Here is a 22,507-nt window from a genome sequence, read left to right on the forward strand (position 1 = left end):
AAAGGGCGTACCCACTGATGTGCACTCCTTACACTAACAACATAGCTATGAACAAAAAAAAACAAAACTTGTTTTGAATCTCATTCTTTCAGTGTCTTTTTTGATAAGCGAAGGATATCAAAATCGATTCAAAACATAAGTCAGATTTTTGTGACTGCAATATTGAGATTTGATTTTAAAGCCATATTGCCCAGCCGGAATAAAACTTAAAAATGATGCAAATTATGCTCTCTTGATCACGACCTATTGATTGTTTTGTGTGAATTGTTTATTCGCTTCTACCTTTTGTTTTGCCAGTATTCACCTGTTGACGTTAATGTATCACTGTCGTTTTTGCATAGGTTTGGACTAATACGACCTTTTTTCCAAGAGGAAGCACTTATTTTCATATTACAGTAGTACCTTATGATACGAGGTTCATTCGCTGAGTTAATCTTTTCCAGCTCCCCAAAAACGGCGAAATTCATTTCAGATGGATGGACATCTATTATTATAATAAAGCAGGCTGATTATCTTTGTGTTTCATCAAAATAAGACATTCGCAAACCTCTTTTACTTTGTAAAACAATTATCAACATTTTAGCCTATTTACTGACATGTTACCAAATCGGTAACTGAATCACAATCAATTTTGGTTTGTGCATTTTCTGCACTGTCAATTAGAAATAATGTCCTGTTTTTTTAATATAGGGATGGAAAGTTAATAAAAATCTGATTCATCGATTATTCGAAGAAATAATCGACAGATGAATCGTTCATCAAAATAATCGTTAGTTCCAGCCCAAATACACAGTAACATTTCCTATCAACATAACCTGCAAACACAAAACACGACTGTACCTAATGTATTGTCCTTCCTTGTTAGCAAACCAACTAAACGACGCATTAGCGCCACCAACTAACAAGGAAACCAATGTGGATTATTTTTTGCAATACTATATCCATCCATCCATCCATTTTCTGAGCCGCTTCTCCTCACGCGGGTCGCGGGCGTGCTGGAGCCTATCCCAGCTGTCATCGGGCAGGAGGCGGGGTACACCCTCAACTGGTTGCCAGCCAATCGCAGGGCACATACAAACAAATTCGCACTCACATTCACCCCCTTTGGGCAATTTAGAGTTGCCAATTAACCTGCCATGCGGCGGGGCCGGGGTTTGAACCCCGGTCCTCAGAACTGTGAGGCTGACGCTCTAACCAGTCGTCCACTGTGCCGCCGCAACACTATATGATAATTATTATTATTTTTGTGGAAGTTGATGCTCGATAAAAATGTTTCAAAGCGTGTTTGTTATCAGGAGAAATAAAACTAATCCAAGAAGAGAACGTTAACTAAAATTGAAAATTGGATATTTGTGAGAATTTGTTTCATTTTATTTGATTGGAAATCCACATCTGCTTTCCTTTAAATGAAAATATTCTCCTGTATGGGTAGTGATCATTCTATGCGGAATGTTTGTTCGCTTCTATCTTTTTTCTCATCAGCATTCATTTGACCTTTCATTACAGCACATCGTCTCCACATTGACACAAACCAGTCCACGTGACAAGTTAACTGGAGTGAGTGCAACTTTGCGTTTTGGAGTTCACAAAAGCATTCCAGTGCCGCCATTGAAGCGTCAAAGTCTCGACTGCCTGTCGTCTCCGCTGCCGTCACCTTGGCAAGACCAGCGCAAAGTTCTCGTCGGCCTTGCAGTTAATTTTTTAAACAAGCCTCTCAAGTGCGTCTTTTAACAAATTCTTTGCCGCCGCCGCCACAAAGCGCCGATGATTATTCAATAACAAGTGTTTTTATTTGAGTAGTCCTGCGTGTAATAGAAGGATAATTACGAATACATTTCAAAAGAGTTTGCCGTGCCATAACATTCCCTGCCTGCCTGCCTTCATGGCATTGTCGCTCCTTGTCCTTGTTACTGTTTACTGTTCCATGTGCGTGTGTGTTGCCTTCAGGCAAAAGCTCGCAAAACAGCTCTCGAGTTCACACGTTGGTTTTCTCATCGATGGATCACAAAAGCTCTGCCTTGACAAACATTAGAATGTACCACAGAAGTCACAAAAGAAAAAGATGGATTTTGTTCAATTTTGAAGCCTCATTTTATATACCTGGCAATTATTATTATTATTATTATTTTTTAAATCATTTACATTTGGCAGGGTTGTTGACAACACTCTTCTGTGTTGTAAATTTTAGAACACAATAATTTTCACTTTACATTACAGGGGCTTTTATCAGTTGACACGTTGTAATAAACTACAAGTGCTACAAGTAAGTAGGCAGTAAGAGGCTAAATGAAAGCAACAAATGTAAATATGAATACTGGAGTCTTGCTAGTGTAAATGCTCAGATTAAAGAACCAAAGAAATTGAACATTTTGTTGGCGTTGAACTTTCCCCTTGGTGTGAATGCGCATGTACCGCATACGTATATGCTACATCTAATCCCTAATAGCATCCGTCCACCCATGGTAGAATAAAGGATTATCCTGTAGTTTCCGTATTGTCATCTCCTTCCTTTCTGCCTCTGGCTGACCTTCTATTGTGAGTTGCTTGGAGACTGGTCGCCCGGCTCTCCGAACCCTCAACGTTCCCCCCCTAACTGCCCCCATTTGCCGTACCCCCTTCACGCCAGGCCCTCCTTTTATTCCCCTCGCATATGAAACGCACACTCGGTGTCTTGTTGTATTCATGCCTGCCGCCGAAGCCACACTTTTGGTGGCTTTTTCAGGGTAATGGGGTGCGCACACACACACACACACACACACACACACACACACACACACACACACACACACACGCACGGACACGCGCACACGCACGCACACACACACCCCTTTATTCACAGCATCTTCATTGTCCCTCCTCGTTCATTCAGACACGTCTTTGGCCTTGGGATGGATGCATCTTGGCTCATTGTACTCCTTCGTGCGTTGTTTCCCATCGATCAGTTGTCGCCATGTTTGTGTTCACGCGCTAATTGACGCCAAAAGAAATGGCGAATCGATCAGGCCGGCAGGCGGGTTTTTTTTTTTTCGTTTTTTTTAAGACCGTAAGACAAGCGGTTTGACTAACGCTGCACCTGTGTCGCAGACGCTGAATGCAGGCGACGTGTCACTCACCCGTACTCTTAACGAGCCAATTTATGCAAGTGGCGGTGGGGTCCTTGGCGAGTCTTTTCATCACAACGCCGTCTCGCCTCCAAGAGGAGCTTGCAGGGAGGGAAGAAAGGCTAAATGGCCCAACAGCCATCCGTCTATCTGTTTTCTCTGGGCTTGTCCTCATTAGGATGACGGGTGAGCGGGTGTCTATCCCAGCTGACTTTTGGCGAGAAGCTGGGTACACTTTGGACTGGTCACAAGCCAAACGCAGGGCACATGGAGACAAACAATGGATTAGTTGCCAGTCAACGGCAGGGCACATACTCTCCCGTTTAAAACGTTTGGAATTGTTCTTTTACCTGGTCTGTATTTCTGATTAATTTAATGTTATCTTCAGTGAAATAAAAAAAAAAAAAGCATGAATAGACTGGTCACAAATCAATGTCAGGTCACAAAAACAAAAGACTGATTGCCAGTCAATGTCAGGTCACATACAGTATATACAAACAGTAAACACATCATCAGCCAATAGCAGGGCAGGAATATACAAATAGTATAGTATAGTATTCACATTCAGGCTAATGGACAATTTAGATTAAAAAAAAAAACAACAACTTTTTTTTTAATATTGTGATGATAAGTGAAAAAAGTCACTCAGTCACTGCTCTGCCACAGACTAAGAGGATTTCTGTTAATTAAGGTGCGCGCATACACAGCTAATGAGCCACCTCTAATGAAGGACCGCCTTCAGTGACTGTAGCATCCACGCAGCCCGGAATGTTCATCAAACGCTTTTCATCCGCATCAACTCCCCGGCGACCGAGCGCGTTTCCCGCAACAAGTGTGGCGTCGTGTCCGAGGCGAGCGCCCGGCAACGAGAATGCGACGACCGACTCTTTCGCTTTTATCCTTGGCATTCATTCAAGTGACGCCGGCGGGCCCCCACGTGACGATAATTAATACAAAAATCATCAGATACAGAAAAGAGAATCATCGTTGTCTAATTAAAAACACTATCTAAGAATTCTGCCTTCACAAAGATAATGATGCTCTGTCAATGAGGTCTTAATTTATTCACTATGGAATTTGGTGCCCAACCCACAGCCACTATGGCTCATTCCATCTCTCAATCTGTACAATACGTGCATCAGAGATCTGGTCTTAGCCCTCTACTTTTCAACAGCGTTTTTTGTTTTCTAATGGAAGCTGTAATGGAGGAACTACCGTAGTGCATTTCCTATGCATACGACATGGTATTGGTAGCAGAGATCAGAACAGCCCTATAAAGGAAGCTTGAAAGATGCAAATATGCTCTGGGAAGTAGAGGGCTGAAGATCAGCAGAAAGAACCAACCACTGAAAAGAGAGTTTATTTTTTAGTGCAAGTGGTTTGCTTTTACCAGGATCCATCGCCGCACTGTGGCCAAATGTCAAAGGTTTGTAGAAACAGGGCTGGTTTGCACCTGTCTCGGTGTGGTAAATCCTTGCTGCCCGGGACCTCTGCCTCCTTTCTCGAGCTAGCTATAGCTCTCGTCATCTGTTACGCTGGCGGATCCTGCTCAACTTCCTCCCATCCATTCTGTCGCGACAACCCTCCACCTCCAAGCGCTGGCTCCTTTCCGACTTCAGCTGTGGTGCTGCCATGAACATCCGTGCGGCTCCTCAGGCTCTGCTTTCGGACACCTTCTTCCGCGGAGATCATTGGTTGGGTGCAGGACTCTGGACTGCTGTCCCCACTGCATCCACCAAGGCTCCCGACGAGGACTCTCTGCGGCACCACCTTGGTGGTTGGTGTCCCGTCTGTGTGGTTGACCGTGGCAACGTATACCGGCTCCCGCACCTGACGGAAACCCACATTCTTAGAGTTTTTTGTTTATTGTTAAATGTTTTGTGTAACGCTTCTTTGAGGATCCTGAAAATTGCTGTTTCATGTATTATTATTATTATTATTATTATTATTATTATTATTCTAAGTACATGACAACCTAGCTGGAAAAGGATCAGCAAGCCACAATACAATTAGACAAGGTAAACACAATGGGGGTAAGCGAATTTTACATCTTGGTTCTATGCAGAGGGAATGAAAAAGGGCGTTAACCGTCATATACAGTGTGAATGGAAAAACTGGTCCCCATAAAATTAAAAGGCAAAGTAGTGGTTGGACCAGAAATGACGTACTGCACCACTTAAGAAGGTAGAAGAAAAGAAGCTTGATGTTGTGGAAATGAAGATGTTGTGATGCATGTCTGGAGTGACCGGAAAAGGCAACAGAAAAAGAAACGAATATATCAGGGGGCGGTGAAGGTAACCCAAGTTTCAAAGAAGGTAAAAGAAGCAAGCGGTGGTTTGGACATCTGATGTAAACTCATGTAAAAGAGAAGCCATGCAGATGGAAGTACAGGGGACTCAAAAATGAAGTTGACAAGAACCATAAGGAAAGACTTTATTGAATCAGATCGGAACGGGAAAGGATGGATGAAAGGAACGCGCATAATAGGAACATTTGCAGTCAGGTTAAACAAAACGGTGACCTTGAATAAGGAAAACCTGGCAAGAATTTGTAGAAAATGTTTCAAGTAACTCGCTTGTAAATTTGGGCTCGCAACACAAAGCAACAAAATCGTCCAAGCAATCACTCGTAAGTCAAGTTCGCACTGGATTTAATACAACCAATGTGTGAGTATGTATCATTAGTCTGATGAGATGATAATTCATCCCAAATCCGTGTAAAAATCCGTGATGATTCTAAGGCGTCCGTATGCGATCAAACAGTCATGACATGAAAAGACGAAAATGGCAAAGAATGTCTCGGAACAATTGAGCCCATCTGCAGTCAAGTATGCAGCCGACTCTGGCGTCAAGACGTGCCGCAAATTCCTCGACGTGCTGCAGGCCTTCTTCTCATTCCTCATCGGCAGAATGTTCACTTTTTAATTGAGAGAACGCCGCAGGGTGGAAAGTGCTGGAGATCTCTGCATCTCCGGAGACTTTGTGTTGGTCAACCCGTTTCAAGAAGAATTGGACATTTGGGACACCTGTGTCGCTGTTTGGAAACCTTTATGTAAGCAAAAGATGTTAGGACGAATATTAAAGGGGGACCAAAGAGGGGTAAAGGAAACTTGAAGGGGAAAAAAGAGAGCAAAGAGCACCAAAGGAGGCTGAAGGAGATCTCAAGAGGCCAAAGGAGACAGAAAGACAGTCACCCTTCTGCCTCTTTTGGTCTCTTTCTGTATCTTTGGCACTTTTCTGCCTCCATTGGTCTCCTTCAACATCCTTTTGCCTTCTTTGGTCCCCATTAGTTTCCCTTGGTCCTCTTTGACCGCATTTGGTCTCCTTCAGGTCTTCTTTGGCCCGCTTTTTTCCAATTTGGTCCACTTCGGTTTTCCTTGGTCCCCTTTGGCAATTTCTGTTCTCTATTTTCTTGAAATTCCCCTTTGGGTGTGTTTGGTTTCCTTCAGTCATGCTTTAATTTCTTTTAGTTGCCTTTTTGTATTTTCTTTTTTTTTTGTTCCCTTCAAATGCCTTTGATCTCCTGTGGCTTCCCCTTTGTCCTTGTTTGACTCTTCGTCCCTCTTCATCCCAGCATGGTCTCCTTTGGTTTCTCTTGGTCCCCTTCATTCTCCTCTGACTTCCTTTGGTCTCCTTCAGTTTCCTTCGATCCTCTTTGTCCAGTCTTCTTTGGCAACTGGAAACCATGATCTCTGCTGACCTCCCCAGGTCTGGAAACTCCTTGGCCGTCATCTAGAAGGCACAGCAGCGGCTGCACTTCCTGAGGGGGCTCAAGAAAAACATCTGCCATAAGCTGCCCGTGACCTTCTACCTCTCGACTATCGAGAGCAGTCTTCCATACTGCATCACAGCGTAGTTCTCCCACTACGCTGGGGCAGAACGGAAGAGACTCCAAAGCGTGCTCGAGACAACGCAAAGGATCATCTGCCGCCGACGGAAGGACATCTATACGTCCCGCTGCCTCAGAAGACCCCTGCAAACCACCTCTTGCACCTGTTTCCCTCTGGTAGGTGCTACCGGTCCAGAACGAACACAAACACCAAGAATAGCACCCACACTCATTCCAATTTTGTTATGTCTGCCCATACAATGACAATAAAGGATTTCTCTCGTCTAGTCAATGTAGAAGGCAAAGATAAAAACGAAGAGAAGAGAACGAAGAAAAATGGACACAAAAAAGGAGTACGAAAGGTTAGCTGGGGTCTTTTTTTCAAAGCGTGTTAAAAGCGAGCGTGCCGTCATTTAATTAAAACAAAAATGACTCGGGGGGGGCTTTATAATACAAACACTTGCGAAGCTCACAAAGAGTTCACTTTTCACTTGGCGGCATCAGAAAAGGAAGGTCAAAGTCAATTGAGGACTTTTTTTGTCACTTTTCACATTTAATTTGGCCTCAGCTCAAGCGTATTATTAGGCAGAGGTAGCACAAGGGCGGCGTGCTCAAAGGCGCTCGCAATATCCACTTAGCAATTTTCTTATTCACGCCTTGTCAAAGACAAACATTTCCACCAGAAAGGGTTCAGGGTCTGCCTGGTGGCGGGAATCACGCTTCAGTCGGACACATGCAGAAAATCCTCTGCTGGAATGCCCAGTTTGTGCTGCAAAGGCGGAAATAATAATTCACATAAAACAGGTACAATAAGAAGAATTGCATTTAGCCAATTTAAGTAGCTGATTCTAATTACAGCTCGTTGACAGTTGACCATCACGTTAACTGTTGTTAACTTCAAAGATTTTCCTTTTATATTATCATCAATTTATTTTCATATAAAATACACAAAGGTATCGAAGATAAACGATTAAAACCCCTTAGTTGTTTGATCTTTTTGCTTCATAGTTCTGAGTTTCAGGGGTTTGAACCTCAGCCTTCCTCTGTGTTCTCTTCATGCTCACATGAGTTTTTCTTGGTGTACTCCAGTTTCCTCATACATTCCAAAAACATGTATGTTAGGATAATTGAACACTAAATTGCCCAAAGGTGTGATCGTGAGCGTAAATGTGTCTCCCTTTGGTCGCCTTCAGTCCTCATTGGCCTCTTTTAGCATTCTCATTTTGATCCACCATCATCCCAGTTTTGGGTTCCTTTGGCCTCTTTTTGTCCCCTTTGTTCACCTTCAGCCAACTTTTAGTCTCAGTTGGTACCCTTTGGCCTCCTTCAGTCCTCTTTGGCCTCTTTTGGTTCCCCCCAATCTTCCCTGTTCTGGTCTCCTTTGGCCCCCTTTGGCCTCCGTTCAATCCTATTCCTTCTACCTCCTTTGGCCCGCTTTACTGTGGCCACCTTTACCCCTTGTTGGTCCCGAGCATCAGTCCCGCCTTTGGTCTTCTTTGGCTCCCTTTTTGCATCATTTGTCCCTTTGGTCCCTGTACTATATAAGCCCCATTTTTAATCTCTTCTGGATGCCGTTGGTCTCCTTCTCCTTCCTTCCCCGTTTAGTCTTAGTTGGCCCCCGTTAGCCTGTTTGCGTCCTCTTTGGGTCCCCCCAATCGTTCCTTTCTTGGCTTCCTTTGGCCTCCTTCCGTCCCCTTTGTCCTTCTTTAGTCGGCTTTGGTCCCCCATTAGTCCCTCTTTTAGTCTTCTTTGGTCCCCTTTTGGCCTTGTTTGTACCGTTGGTCCCTTTCTGCCTTCTTTGACCACCACTAGTCACTCTACCTCCTCCTTGGTCCAGTTTGACCCCATTTGGTCCCCTCATGAGACTCTTTTGGCCTAATTTGTCCTCCTTTTGTCCCCCTTCAGTCCGTCTTTATCCCCGTTTGGGTGCTGCTGCTCCTGTTGTGTCTTTTTACAGCTCCAGCTGTCTTCTCGCTTTTACATGGTCACCATACCAAGGCGCACACACACACTCACGCAAACACCCACACTCACACAAGTGTACAGCTTATAATGCAGCAACATAGTTGAGTATCTTTACAAGTAAGAAAGCATGAGTCAATAAAATGTCCTCAATGCCATTCAAAGTGTGTGTGTGTGTGTGTGTGTGTATTTAATTAGATCTGTTAATGAATATTTCCTGTCGGCGTGCCCGCATTGTTTACTGAGCAGGCTGAGCACAAACAAACATGGCGAGAGGCATGCCAGGCATCCTCTTGTTTTAACAAGCCTCACAAATGGCTGCCGAAAGTGCGCCCGCTATGCCGTTTGGAATCTCGACAATCCTCGCCCGCTCGCGCCCGCCGGCTTCCTGGTGTAAACGCACTGATTAACGCTGCCAGCCAACATCACTTAGAGGGAAATGAAGATGATAACCAAGAGCGACATTTTCCCTGGTACAAAAGTATTGGGATGCTGACAGGAAGTGGAGAAAAAGGGGACTAATGTTCTTCCACTTGCAGTCAGAAACTCTTCCACCCTTCGAGGAAGACTTTCTACAGTATATATGGGACCAAAGGGGGGCCGCACGATACCAGAAGCTGACCAAAGGAGGGAAGGGAAATCAAAGGGGGTTGGGGGGATAAAACAAAACAAAACCGAAAAGAACCAAAACAAGACCAGAGGGGACAGATGAGGGTGCTAAAGGGACACGAAGGAGACCAAAAGGGGCCGAAGGGAAACTAATGGGTCCAACGGAGACACCAAAAGGGCAAAGGGAACCCAAAGAAAGCCCAAGGAGAAAAACTCAAGGAGACCAAAGGATACCAAAATGAGACCAAAGGAGGGCAAATAAAACGCAAAAGGGAATACTGGAGGTAAAAGAGGGACACAGGGGCTGAAAAATGGCTGAAGAGAAACCAAAAGGGACAAAATAGGGATGGAGAGGACCATGGGAAACTGAAATTTTCATCGTTTTTGACTTTATTTTATCTGACAATCTTAACACCTGAGGGTGCACACAGACTACATTAGCAGCACACACACGCACTAATGGGTGTGTGTCCTTGGGCGGTGATGTGCTGGTAGGCCTTTGGTAAATGAAGGGTCACAGTCAGGTCTTTGCCATCATGCAGCTGAACAACAACAATAACAACAACAAAAAACAAGAATGAGGATGTGCACCGCGGTGAGGCAACAATCCCACACACCTGCTCGAGATCTCCTCGACAACGACGCACAATAAGTAATGTGCCGGGAAGGAAAGCAGGAAGGACGGAAGCGTGGAGGAGGGGTGGAGAAGCTAAAACGGCGGCAGCTGGGAAGACGGAAGACAAGGTTAAAGGAAGGTGGACTAACCAAGAGCTGAGAAAGAACGCGACGAGACCACATTACCCACAATCCTCCAGGGCAGACGGTGAGTGTCATGTAAAACACATTAACGTGTAACACACAGAGGATTATACATTCAAAATATGGCATACGTCCTTTCGTCTGCCTGGCTGTCTGTCAGTCTGTCCATGTATCTCTCAGTTCGAGCTCTCACTTCTTAAGGGTGTATCGAGTAGACGGCCATTGTAAGTAACCCTGGAAGCGCGCTGAGGTGGAGCTGGGCCTGTGATTGGACGAAGGATCCCCGCCTATGGAGCTTGTCTCCTGGGTGCGAGGTGGGGGGGCGGGGTCCTGAGCGCTGTATGGAGGACGTGAGGGGGGCTGGGCCCTGGGTGGCCTGTCGGTGGGTGTGAGTTAAGTGCTGTCACTGCTTAGTTCTCTCGCACGCTGCTCAAGGACTCGGCCGCATGCAGGGAAGAAGAAGAAGAAGAAGAAGAAGAAGAAGAAGAAGAAGCAGCGGCTCTTCTGCAGCTCCAATGACGCCCGGCCCATGCTGGTGACGCCTCCGCCATGAGCTGCTTGGATGTGATGTACCAGGTGCTCGGAGCGCAGCCGTACTTCACCTCCTACACGCCCTACCACCACCACCAACAACAGCAGCAGGTAGGCGCACCCGCACTTTTAAAATGAATTATTTTCTTGCACAACAACAAAAATCCAAATGCAATCAACACTTGTCTTTTTCGCTAATGACATTGATGTCAGGTTGCATGAGCATATTTGTCTTTCTAGTTTGTTGTTTTTATTAAGGGTTACAGTAATAATATACGTTAGCACATGTTATGTCATAGATTTGTAAATACGCATTACTAAGTGAATACAACAATGAAAATTTGTGTACTTCTTTCGAAAATGTAAAATGTGTTTTTATTGGATAAATATGTATGGCAAAATCATATTATTGTTAACGGGTGATCTTCACATTTGTTGAAATAAAACTTTGTTTTTAGGTCATCACCACTAAAAATAATTGAATCTTAAAGGTGTGTACTTACCTCATTGAATTTATTTCAGCCTTGAAGCCAAAATAAAAGAGAATAAGAACAGTGAGAAGTAATAATAACATTTAAAAAAGTAAATATTGTTGGACTAAGGATAACAATCTTATTGCAGTTTATTTGCTCTTCTGGAAGAAAATATATCATCTTTTCATTAAAAAAAAATAAAATATATTTATATTCCAGTACATTGTAAACTTAATTTTTGCCGTTTATAATCATTAGTATTCCATAATTTCCTGGTTATATTTTGAAAGGCCAATTAGTCAAAGCTCATTTTGTCATCTAAAAAGGATGTTTAATACTACAAATCATTTATGTCCCCCAAACGCTATGTTGCTCTCATTAAATCTTTTAAACATTTTAATCTTGATTGGCAGTCATATTTCATATTTGCTTGATTGCATTTTCAAATTGGCCGAGGCTCATTTTATCATCTAAATGGGATGGTTTCTAAATATGTACAGTATGTATCACATACCGTCACTAAACTCTATGTTGCCATGATGTTGATGATGAAGTTTGATGGTGCACAGCGCTTTAATCTTGAATTCCAATTAAAATATATTTACCTTTGTGTAGTTTTTTTGTATGATGGCATTTCTCATTAGTTGGATAAGTCCATCACGCAAGTAATTAAACTTAAATGTATTAAAGGTTACACAAATAGTCATACCATCTGAAAGATTTGATATAAGCTGCTTTTAGATTTCGTGATTATGAGTTAGAAAAGTAATGAACTTTCCACTTACGCCGCTTAATTGAGTGACTCCATACAGTATGCTGGATGGTTAGAGTGTGCGTGTTACAGGAAGGACACACACACACACACACACACACGCACGCACACGCTTGGATTCCAAAAGTGTCATTTGTTTGTGATGTTTTGATATGTTAGAATTAACCACTTGAATAGAAGCCACAGAGGTTTATTTTTTTGGAAGAAAATATAAATTCAAGATTAAAGATCAAATGCATAATTTTAGCTTGTGCAATTTCTTATTAATAATATCAAAATTTATCAGCTTTAAGAGAGGAAAGCAGACTTTCCGAACTGTGTCTTGGGAGCCTGAAATCATTCATTTTAATTGACAATGATCAATAAATAAAATGTAGTCAATTTTATTCATCATCAATTAGATGCATCAAAGGATAAGTGCGATGTGCACACACCTGCTCTGGAATTATTATTATTATTGTTAATTTATATTTTACAATCACAATCATTTGTATTATTTGTATGGACCCATGCGTGGAAGAAATCTGGTATGTGACCTCAATTTGAAACCCTAACCCTAATTTGAAATCGACTGAAACGCCGTAGCAGGGTTAAGATATCAAGTTAGGCTTTCAAAGAAAAGTTTTCATATTGGGGTTAAGATTGCAAATTGTAGTTTCATATTAGACTTTCAATCTAGGGTTTGAAGTTAGGGTTGGAAGTTCCAAATAAAGGTTTCATATTCAGTTTAGGGTTTCAAATCAGGGATTTAATTTCAGGTTAAGGTTTTAAATCATGGTTTCAAATTACACTTTCAATCTAGGGTTTTAAATTAAGGCTCGGGTCAAATTTTAAAATTAGGGTTTCAAAGTTAGGTTCAGAATTTCAAATTTAGATTAGGTTTGAAATTAGGATTTCAAATAAAGGGTTAGGTTTTGAAATTAGGGTTTCAATTCAAATGTTTCAAATTAGGGTTAGGCTTTTAAATGAGGGTTTTTCCAGTTATGGTTAGGCTTTGAAAAGGATTGAAAATGCTGTCGCAGAAGCTGGCCTTGGACTGGAAAATGCAAGACCCTCAGGACGCCGGCAGCAGCAACCGCCTGGGCCCCCCCGGCTCCCCCACCATCAAGGAGGAGGACAAGGAACTGCCCCCGGGGGCCGAGTACCTGAACGCCCGTTGCGTCCTCTTTACGTACTTCCACGGAGACATCAGCGCCGTCATCGACCAACACTTCAGCCGCGCCCTCAGCCACGCCTCCTCCTCCTCCTCCTCGTCGTACCCACCCAGCAGCCACAAGACCCCCAAAGGTATGTGTGTCTGTACAGCTTCAAATGGGTGCCGTATACATTCATGCTTCTCAAACTTTTTACATCAACTATCACCTAAAAAAATACTTGGCTCTGCATGCACCACCATCATGACTAACATTAAAACACAGGAGAGAAAAAATCAATCTTTATTGCTGACTTTTTTTTTACATTTATTTATTGAGTTTTTTGTTTGGTTTTTTTGAGTCTAAGTGAGAGTCCAACGTTTGCGTGTGTGTAAAAGCTCAAGACTGAAAATGGAAGCCATCTCAAGTGGTGCATTCTGTGTGTGTGAGAGGTAAAAGTTATTTTTGGCCTACACATCTTTAAACCTGCCACCAAACCTACTGTATGCTTCTGTGTGTACATTTCCAGAGGAGACAAAATAACTTCCAATCTTTACTTAAAGAAGTACAGAAAAAAAAAAAAAAATTGTTTTAATCATGCATTAAAAGTCTATATTTTGCCAGTAAAATGGTTGATTTTTCCTTTAACAGGGTACTTTCCCATGTCAATGTGATATTTATTCTGCAATCAAATCACTGTATTTGATCACAAAACACAACATTGGACAATGAAATGTTCTGTGTGTTGACTGCGGACTAATTGCCTCCTTAACCTCACAAGCAACCACGTCAGCTCTAATAAGGTTTGCGCGCTATAAGGTTACCAATTGTCATATTTTCAGCGTAACGCGAGCGCGGGCACACACAGCGCTGACCTCCTCCAATGCCAACAAGTACAGTGTGTCACAAGGGAATGTTTCTTGATGGGAAAAAAACATTTGTTCCCATAAATCATATTCTCTGAGATTAAGAAGGTATATTTGGCCACTAAATTACAATTTTTGTGCGGGAAAAATGTCACCATTGACCGCAGAAATGCTTATTTTAGCATATGTTTGCATATAAATATTTCATCACAAAAAGGCTGCATTCAACAATTGAAATTTTTGTTTTGCTTTTATTTAATCAAAAAAAGGCAGTTAGACAACACAAAATATTTATTTTGCCGAAAGAAGGCCTTTTGTTTTTATTGTTCTGCTTGCCCGGGCTAGTTTCCAATGCAAATGAGCTACCTTCCATTCAAACACATTTGCACACAAAAGGCAAACTTAGACAATGAAATGTAATGGTGTGTCTCAAAAACTAAGAGACTATATTAATCCACAAAAAGATTCAATTTTGACACTAAAATGGTAGACTTGAACTTATTCATTGTCAGATGTTTTCAAAGGAATCCAACTGGAATCTGGACATCTGGAATCCAACCAGTTACTGCCACTGATGAATAAGAAATATCAAGTATGTCTCGCCCAGCTTGTCTGTGAAATTCAGGTTTGTCGACCACTGTAATGACTAACACATCACCGTAGATGGCGGCATTGCATCGCTTTGGATTTGAGATCAGCACCGATTTTAAGTAGAAGATAAAGATTAGGCGGTGAATCGCAGCTCGTCACGTCGATTATGAGGGAGAAAAATGCCAACATGTTGGCCATCGGACAAGTTTAGGCACCTGAGACTTGAACACATTCTGTACATGTATGGTAGAAACAGAGTATGTGTTGTGGTAGGTAGTAGAAAGTGTGTGTCGCGATCATGAGAAAAGATGACGCAGTTCACGGAGTGAAACCGATGTTTTGGTAAAACCATTCCATGTTCTACATTCCATGATTACTAAAGAACAGAAATGATGTTTTTTTTTTCTGGGTGAAAGAAGAGAGTCTACTCTTTCTTTTGATAGATTCGTTGCTAATGTCGTCACAGACCAATATTCTGCGGGTCTTGAAAGATCAGTCGAGATGCTCTAAAACGGCTGGCAATATGGGGAACTGGCTGGTTATTTTTACTTCAACAGGCTAATCTCCCATGAAACATGACACTGCTGGTTTGATCACATTATTATGTAAATGTTATTTTTTTGCCTTAAAATTGAATATATGAGGGGAAAACATCCTTCTGATGCCGCTTGCTTTTTCAGACGGATCCTTCCCGATGAGCCAAAGAAATTTCCCGGCATCTTTCTGGAACAGTTCCTACCCATCTCCTGTCCCGTCGTCGCTGGCGAGCGCTCTGTCGGCACCCCACTCAGAACTGGCCTTCGCCGCGGGGGACCCGTACGCCCCGTCGCCCCTCCACGGCCACCTGCACCAGCCCGGCCCAGACGCCTGGCACCCGTCTCACCCGCACCACCACCATCACCACCACCCCTACTCGCTAGGGGGCAGCATGGGTGCGCAGGGTTCGACGTACCCACGGCCCGCGGTGCACGAGGTGTACGGCGCGGCGTTCGATCCCCGATACGGCTCGCTGCTGGTCCCGTCCGTCAGGCCTCACCACTGCCTGGCGTCGTCCGGCGGCTCGGCATGCGACCTGGGCGGGAAAGGCGAGTCGGCGGCGGCCTGGAGCGGGAGTTTCTCCGGAGTCGGAGAGATTGGACTAAACATGGATGCAGGTGAGAAATGCAATATTTTAAAAGATGATCTTGCAGTTTTCAGCCACAATTCCCTAATCCATGCCCGCTTGAGTCAGATAGGTTGGTCTTTCTCGGTCGTGGTGGTTTCTTAAACTATAATATTAATAATCATAATAAAGCAACTTTAACTGTTTAAAATGGGTTGAGAAATGTTTTTTATTTTGCCACTCAAATTGATGATTTCTGCTTAAACAGAGTTGTTTCAGATATAAAGGATTGATTTTGATCAAGCACTATATTAGGTCACAAAAATGTACATTAGACAATAATGTGAAATAATGTGTTGTGCCTCATTTGTTCAGCAAAAGGCCATATGAGGCCACAAAAAAACTGTTTGCCACTAAAATGGTAAATTTTTGCCTCAACAGGCTTTCCCCCCCATGTAAGTGTGATATTTTACCATTAAACCACTGTACAGTATTTGTTCACGAAAGGCTGTATTGAACACAAAAATCATATTTTGACTTCAGACGCTATATTTTGAAACTACAATAGTTGCTTAAATAAGCTAGTCTTCGATGTAAAGTTGACATTTTGCCATCAAAACACAATATTTGTTCACAAAAAGCTACAATGAAATGTTAGGGTTTTCCTCTGAAGCTTCTTTTTGTTCAGGAAAAGGCTATATTAGGCCACTAAAATGGTCATATTTTAAATATTTTATTTCTTTTCAAATTTATGGTTAAATAAATTTTGCCAGTAAACACTGTATTTGTTCACAAAAAGGTTGTATTAGACCACAAAAACATTAATATCTTTAAAATATTAAAAGGATCTATTGTGCCACTGAAAAAGTAGATTTTTATTTAAACAAGCTTGGTTTTCCATTTATTTGTCCATTAAAATGTATTGTCTTGAAATTAATAACGGCTTAATGAGACAAAAGTGTTGAGAAAATTGTAAGCAAATGTAAGATGTTTTTTTTTTTTTTTTTTTTAAGACAAATTGTGTCAAGCTTCTTTGTTAAAGATTAAAGGTTTGCGCCTCGACCAGGAAGTACGGTGGCCTTTAAGGGACTAAAGTCAAGGTGTATTTTGATGAAGTCAGTAAAACGTATTATTTTTTAAAAACTTTTTTAAACAATCATTTGACACTACAGTGTACCATCTGACTCATTAGGTTAAGTCATCAAAAATACAGAATGTTTTGGTATTGAGAATTATTGTTTATATAAATATGCTTAAACCAGGGGCCTCTAAATTTGACATGGTAGGTTTTGCCGGTTTTGTTATTCCAAACTTGGTCATCTGGGAATAAAAAGAACGTGCGAGCCGTCGCATAACGAAGCAGCAACATTGGCGGCGAAAAGCCGAATTAATTGACGACGGATTCCGCCGCCTGCTCGGCTCGTCTTACGCGCCCGCGGACAGCTGTCGCCTTTCCGCTCTTTTTTTTTTTCCTCTTTGATGCCTGCTGTTTGTCTTTTCCGCTTTGGTCCTCTCAGGTCTGCAGACGCAGGACAAGAGCAAGGACTTGTACTGGTTCTAGACGCTTTCCGACCTTCACTCCACTTCACTCTAACGGGGGAAAAAAAGCGGGACAGACAAACTGACTGACGCTCTGCTTGCAGCTCACTTTTGACCGCTGACGCTTGAAAAGTCTTGAGGGATAGCGACAAAGGCGGGACGGCGGCGGCGGAGAAGACTGGAGGTGACGCTCGAATGGGAAAAAAATGTAGTGGTGAAAGCTGTTGTGGTTTCCAAAGCCTCCTTTCACGCTGAATTCCCAACAAATTAGCGCTTCAGAGGTGTGTTAACGGTAGAGTTTATTCGTCAGCGACAGAACTCAACGAAGCCAGCGAGATGTCTCTGTAAACGAAATGTCCGTTGCGTTCGATAATTACAGTAAGATGCTTTCTGACATCAGCACGACAGTGACAATTGCTTTCAGCACAAAATGTGATCGGCAAGTGACTCTCAGGTTCGCACTCTGGTCGCGGCCCCTCACTCACTTGTTGACCGCATTCCACCTATTTTCCACCTCTCCTGGCAAAGTCACATCTCTCCTCCCCCCTTAGAACCCTCCACCGGGTTCTGTGTGAAATACGTCTTTCATGTGCCAGTTTTCCGGAAACTCTGCATGAAAGGGGATACATTCTGTAAAAGCTGACAGATTTTTTTTTTCTTCCCTTGTGTCGCTGTTCTTTGTAAACTGTACTGACTTGAAATGGGGGCTTGAAATCAACACAGCAACACAGCTTGCCAGCGTGGCAGTGTTTGGTGTGAAAGACGCAGGCTTATTTCCTGTTTCAACTCTGATGTGCCACTTTCTCAGGCCCTCTGTGTGAAAGGGGCTTTTTAAAACTGCTTTCATACAAGTCCGACGCTGCAAAGTTTCTCACCATCAACAAGGATCCAACAGCAGCCAAGTTCACAGTTTGGTTGACCTGCACCCCGCATGTGCACTCCCCAAATGACACTCCCCGGCCGCTCCCCCAAACCTCAAAATGGACTACAGGATTTGCTCATGTCATCTCATTTCCGCTTGTTTTCCCCATTCGGACTAAAACATGGGGGTGAAATCATTAGCTGACTGTACTACTCTGCATGGACATTTCAAGCTTGAAATCGACTAATCTCTCAACGCGTGTTTTTGGCTCTTGTCTCAGTAGAGCATACAGCTGTGCTACGCTGCAAGCGTGTGGAAATTTTTTTTTACCAAAAGTGAGACCGGAAGCATGTCTATCCTCAGAAACGTTAAAAGCACAGGTGGAAAAAAAAAAAAAAAAAAAAAAAGGGAAATGGACTAGACCTACAAAAACAACATTCAGCGTAATGATGAGTTGTAATTTTTGTTAATCATTTGTTTTTTATTTGTTTCTGAAAGCAGTCCGTGACGCCAAAATGGTCAGGTACACCTGTAATGTGCGGAAAAAATATCAATGACGTTACCTATAAAATATCAATGAAATCACCGATTAATCGATTTGGACTCGACTTTTATCACATTATAGTCGATTATGAAGAATCTTGATAGTCGGTCAATCCCTGTTGAAAAAAAAAAAAAATGGATTGGATTGTTTTTCAGAAGCTTCATTGTGCGATTAAAAACAAACAAACTGTGATTTAAAAGCGGTTAGAATGTGACGCCTGCCCCACAGTTGAGGGGTGGGGGGGAGGGGGGGTGGCAGGCGAGGTGGGTCCAGTGGGTGGGGGTCTCTGGGAGGGTGCCACTCAGCTATTTGGAGCCACTCGCTGCCCCCATGCAGCTGTCAACGACAACTGCTCGTCAACTTACTGCACATGCAAAAGCACGCGTGCGCGCACACACACACACACACACACACACAAACACACACACGTATCCACTGTTGTAAACGTCCCTGTGAAGTTAAGAAAGAGGAAGCATTTACTGTGGCAACTGCTGTGAAACACAAGCCATTAATGTGTGCGTGTGTGTGTGTGTGTGTGTCTGTCCATACTGTGCAGCTGTGACATTGTAAATATTTTAATATATTGCCAAAAGTGGTCTGGCGTGTGTACGTCTGTGTTGTTTTATTGACAAATAAATACAGCAATGATTTGATTGTGTTTACTTGTGAGATTTCAATTGAATGTAACGGAGCGCTCTGAGTCCCAACATTCCGAGTGACGCGTTCAGATGTGTTCTGTGTGCAGGTCACGACCACAGACAAGGCAAAAATAAATAGATAAAATAATGACAAATCTGCAAATGTTACCAGTTCATTTAGTCCTGGAAGATAACCGCACAAATTCTGCAGGACCGGTACAAACCATTGGGGGCAGCATTGGGATTGGAAGCGAATCGTTTCCAGAAATTAGGTCTAAATTAAGGTAAACGCATTGAGTTCCTCATGAAAATAAAGTTGTAGTTGAATTGTTTTGTGAAAACAATATTTAGAAGAAAAAAATTGTTTTTGGAAAAAGTAATAATTCTCAGAAGAAAGATATTTTTAATTTTCAGAAAAATTATTATAATTTGTGAAAAGAAACGTTTTTAAATTGTGTATAAACAAATATCAAGTTTAAAATAATTATGATTAAAAAAAATCCATTTTAGAAGAATAAAGTCGTATTTTTTTCAAGAAAATTTACAGGCTCAAAGTTGCATTCTTTTACAGAAAATTTAAAAAAATAAAACCCTTCAAATGGAAAGAATATTGGTTGTGGTTTTTCAATAAAAAGTAAAATAAAAATGACGAAAAGTCATATCTTTTCAAATTTCTTTTACAATTAATTTATATCTTTAAAGAATTTAGATTTGTTTTAATTTCAAAATAAAAAAGCCATAATTTAACAAGAGTCACGTATTTTTTAATAGAATTTTACGAGCTAAAATTTTGATTCTTTTAGTGAAAACAATTGTATTTTTATGAGAAAGATTATATTTTCTAAGGACATTTTTTAAATGCCTATTTAAAACTTGTGTTTTTCGAGAAAAGTTAAAATTTTACTAGAAAAAAAAGTCATCTAAAAAAAAAAAAATTGAAATTGGACATGTAAACCTTTTATGTTGTCTTTTCTGTCTTGTGGGTGGCTTGCTGCCGTCACGCCAGAAAGCTTGTCGGTCGCTAGCGTTAAAAGCATCCTCTTTCTTCCTCGTGTGATGTCGGCCATGAGAGCGGCGTGATCGTGTTTCTCTCCCTCCCGGCGAAGTTTACAGGTCCGACAGAGCAGAACAGACCTCGGACAATGGACAGTCACCGTCCCGATGCATTCCACATGTTTCTACTCGCCACTCGCTCGCTTGCTAGCGAGACCCACGAAGCATGATCCATTTGTTGAAATGCAATCATGAGGTACACTGGACATACCAGGTGCACTTTTTATTTTTAATGTCATAATCTCATAGGAAAATAATAGAATACAATAAAATATTTTCTTTTAAAACAATATATATACATTCTTGGAAAATTACAACTTTTGTTCTCAAAAAAATTCCAAATCATTCTTGTATGAATTTAGATTTTACTCTTAAATATTATTTCATAGTTGTAAAATTATAACTGCAAAAAAAAGCAAGAATCGTTTTGTGAAATGTTGATTTATTTATTTTTTTTCCCTCATAAGATTCAGACTTTTACTTGACTTTTAGGTGCAAGATTGCGACTTATTTAAAATTTGCAGCTTTATTTCTCACCAAACTTCCAAATCATTCTCATGGAAAAATATATTTTTCTCCATAATATGATTTTATTCTTCTCTATTCTAACATTGTAAACTTTAAAAAAGAATACAATTTTATTTTATTTTAAGGGTGTAATGCTACAACAATAATGATTTGGAATTTTATTGAGGAAAAAAGTAATTGTAATTTAAAATCAGTTGCAGTCTGGCCACCCAAAATTGTGAAAAAGTCACAATTCTACACCCAAAAAGGTGAAATTTCACAAGAATAAACTTTTCTTCTTTATCTAAGGTTGTAATGTTACAACTATAAAATCATATTTTTGAGAAAACGCTCATCTTGCATGAGAATAATTTGCTTGGGTTTTTTCAACCCAAATATTTTAATTTCATGCAAATACACTTGTACATTTTTTGTAAAATATTTGTATTTTTTCAGGAATCTTTTTTTTTTTTTTCAAACAAAAAATTTTGGGGGGAAAGTTGGTATTTTATCAAGAAAATGTTTTTATTTTTTCTAGGACCAATCTTATAATTTCACAACCATTTTAGAAACCGGTCATAATTTTACAACAATAAAACCACATCAGAGTGAAGAATCTCATTTTGTGTGTTAATGAAATGATACTTTTTTGACCAAAAAGTTGTAATTTTACATAAAGTTGTACATTTTATGAAAACAAACCAAAAAATATTTTAGGAAAAAATATTGGTAATCTTACAAGAAAATATGTATTTTATCAAGAAAAAAAAAACATTCTTTGTTGGAACAATGTTTTAATTTTACAAGCATCGATTTATTTATTTTTTTTAAACATAATTTAAAGACAAAAATTGCAAACACACACACAACACACACAGACACAGAGTGTTTGGTTAGCTACTGAACTGGGAATTGTGTATGTACTGATAAAGCCTTCTGATGGCGGACCTGCGGACACGCAGGAAGCAGTTGAGAGTAAACAAACAAAACTTTGAATGAACATGCAACCTGAGGAATCCCACCTTGAAGCCCCCCCCCCCCTTCTCCCCACCACACACACACACCTCCAGGACCCTTGGACCATTTCCTGCCCACAAGTGTCAACAGGTACTGCCGGGCCTCGGGATGTTTGTGTGTGTGTGTGCGCGCATGTGTGTGTCTGTGCGTGTGTGTGTGTGTGGTTGGCCAGATGAGCTGCGCTTTCGGGACACAAAGGTGAAGCAAAAAAAAAAAAAAAAGGAGGATTTTGTACGTCTTTTGTTGGAATGTTTTTGAAAAGTAGCCTGAAGGTGAAAGATCCCGGGGTCACCGCTTTAATCCCAACTAAATCCCCCCAAATGCTCAGGATAAAAATACCAAAACATTCATCTTTTTACGGGAAATAATTCACTTTTAACTTTTTAAAAGTTAACATTTTACAAAAATGAAGTTGATTTTTTTTTTCGCTGACAAAAGGTCTTACGACAATAGTCTGTTTTTTGTTTTGTTTTTTAAACAAAAAAATGGGTATTTAATAATACAGTAGAATTTAAAAAAAAGTTATAATCTTTGAAGAGGTGAGCCATTATTTTAAGGAAAAGCTTCAATCGTACAAGAACAACTGCAAATTTTTCACGAAAAGAAGTTGTAAGCTTACG

At 41.2% G+C, this 22,507-nt stretch overlaps 1 protein-coding gene across 3 annotated transcripts; it reads left to right on the forward strand.

Annotated features, from left to right (window-relative positions):
• The first annotated feature begins 8,099 nt into the window (after nt 1-8,099).
• On the forward strand, nt 8,100-17,372 carry vgll2a (vestigial-like family member 2a). 3 transcript variants are annotated; one of them, XM_061754853.1, is made up of 4 exons: nt 8,100-10,323; nt 10,420-10,901; nt 13,058-13,322; nt 15,306-16,343. In XM_061754853.1, exons 2-4 carry the CDS (start codon nt 10,809-10,811, stop codon nt 15,890-15,892), a joined length of 945 nt encoding a protein of 314 aa, XP_061610837.1. In that variant the 5' UTR covers nt 8,100-10,323; nt 10,420-10,808; the 3' UTR covers nt 15,893-16,343. The 3 variants fall into 3 exon arrangements, with proteins under 3 accessions (XP_061610837.1, XP_061610836.1, XP_061610838.1); XM_061754854.1 differs by adding an exon at nt 17,245-17,372 and having other exon boundaries at nt 8,102-10,901; nt 15,306-15,779; XM_061754852.1 differs by having other exon boundaries at nt 8,100-10,901.
• The last annotated feature ends 5,135 nt before the right edge of the window (nt 17,373-22,507 follow it).

This window comes from Phyllopteryx taeniolatus, chromosome 18 (genome assembly GCF_024500385.1).
Source record: "Phyllopteryx taeniolatus isolate TA_2022b chromosome 18, UOR_Ptae_1.2, whole genome shotgun sequence".
In the NCBI taxonomy this organism is placed as follows: Eukaryota; Metazoa; Chordata; class Actinopteri; order Syngnathiformes; family Syngnathidae; genus Phyllopteryx; species Phyllopteryx taeniolatus.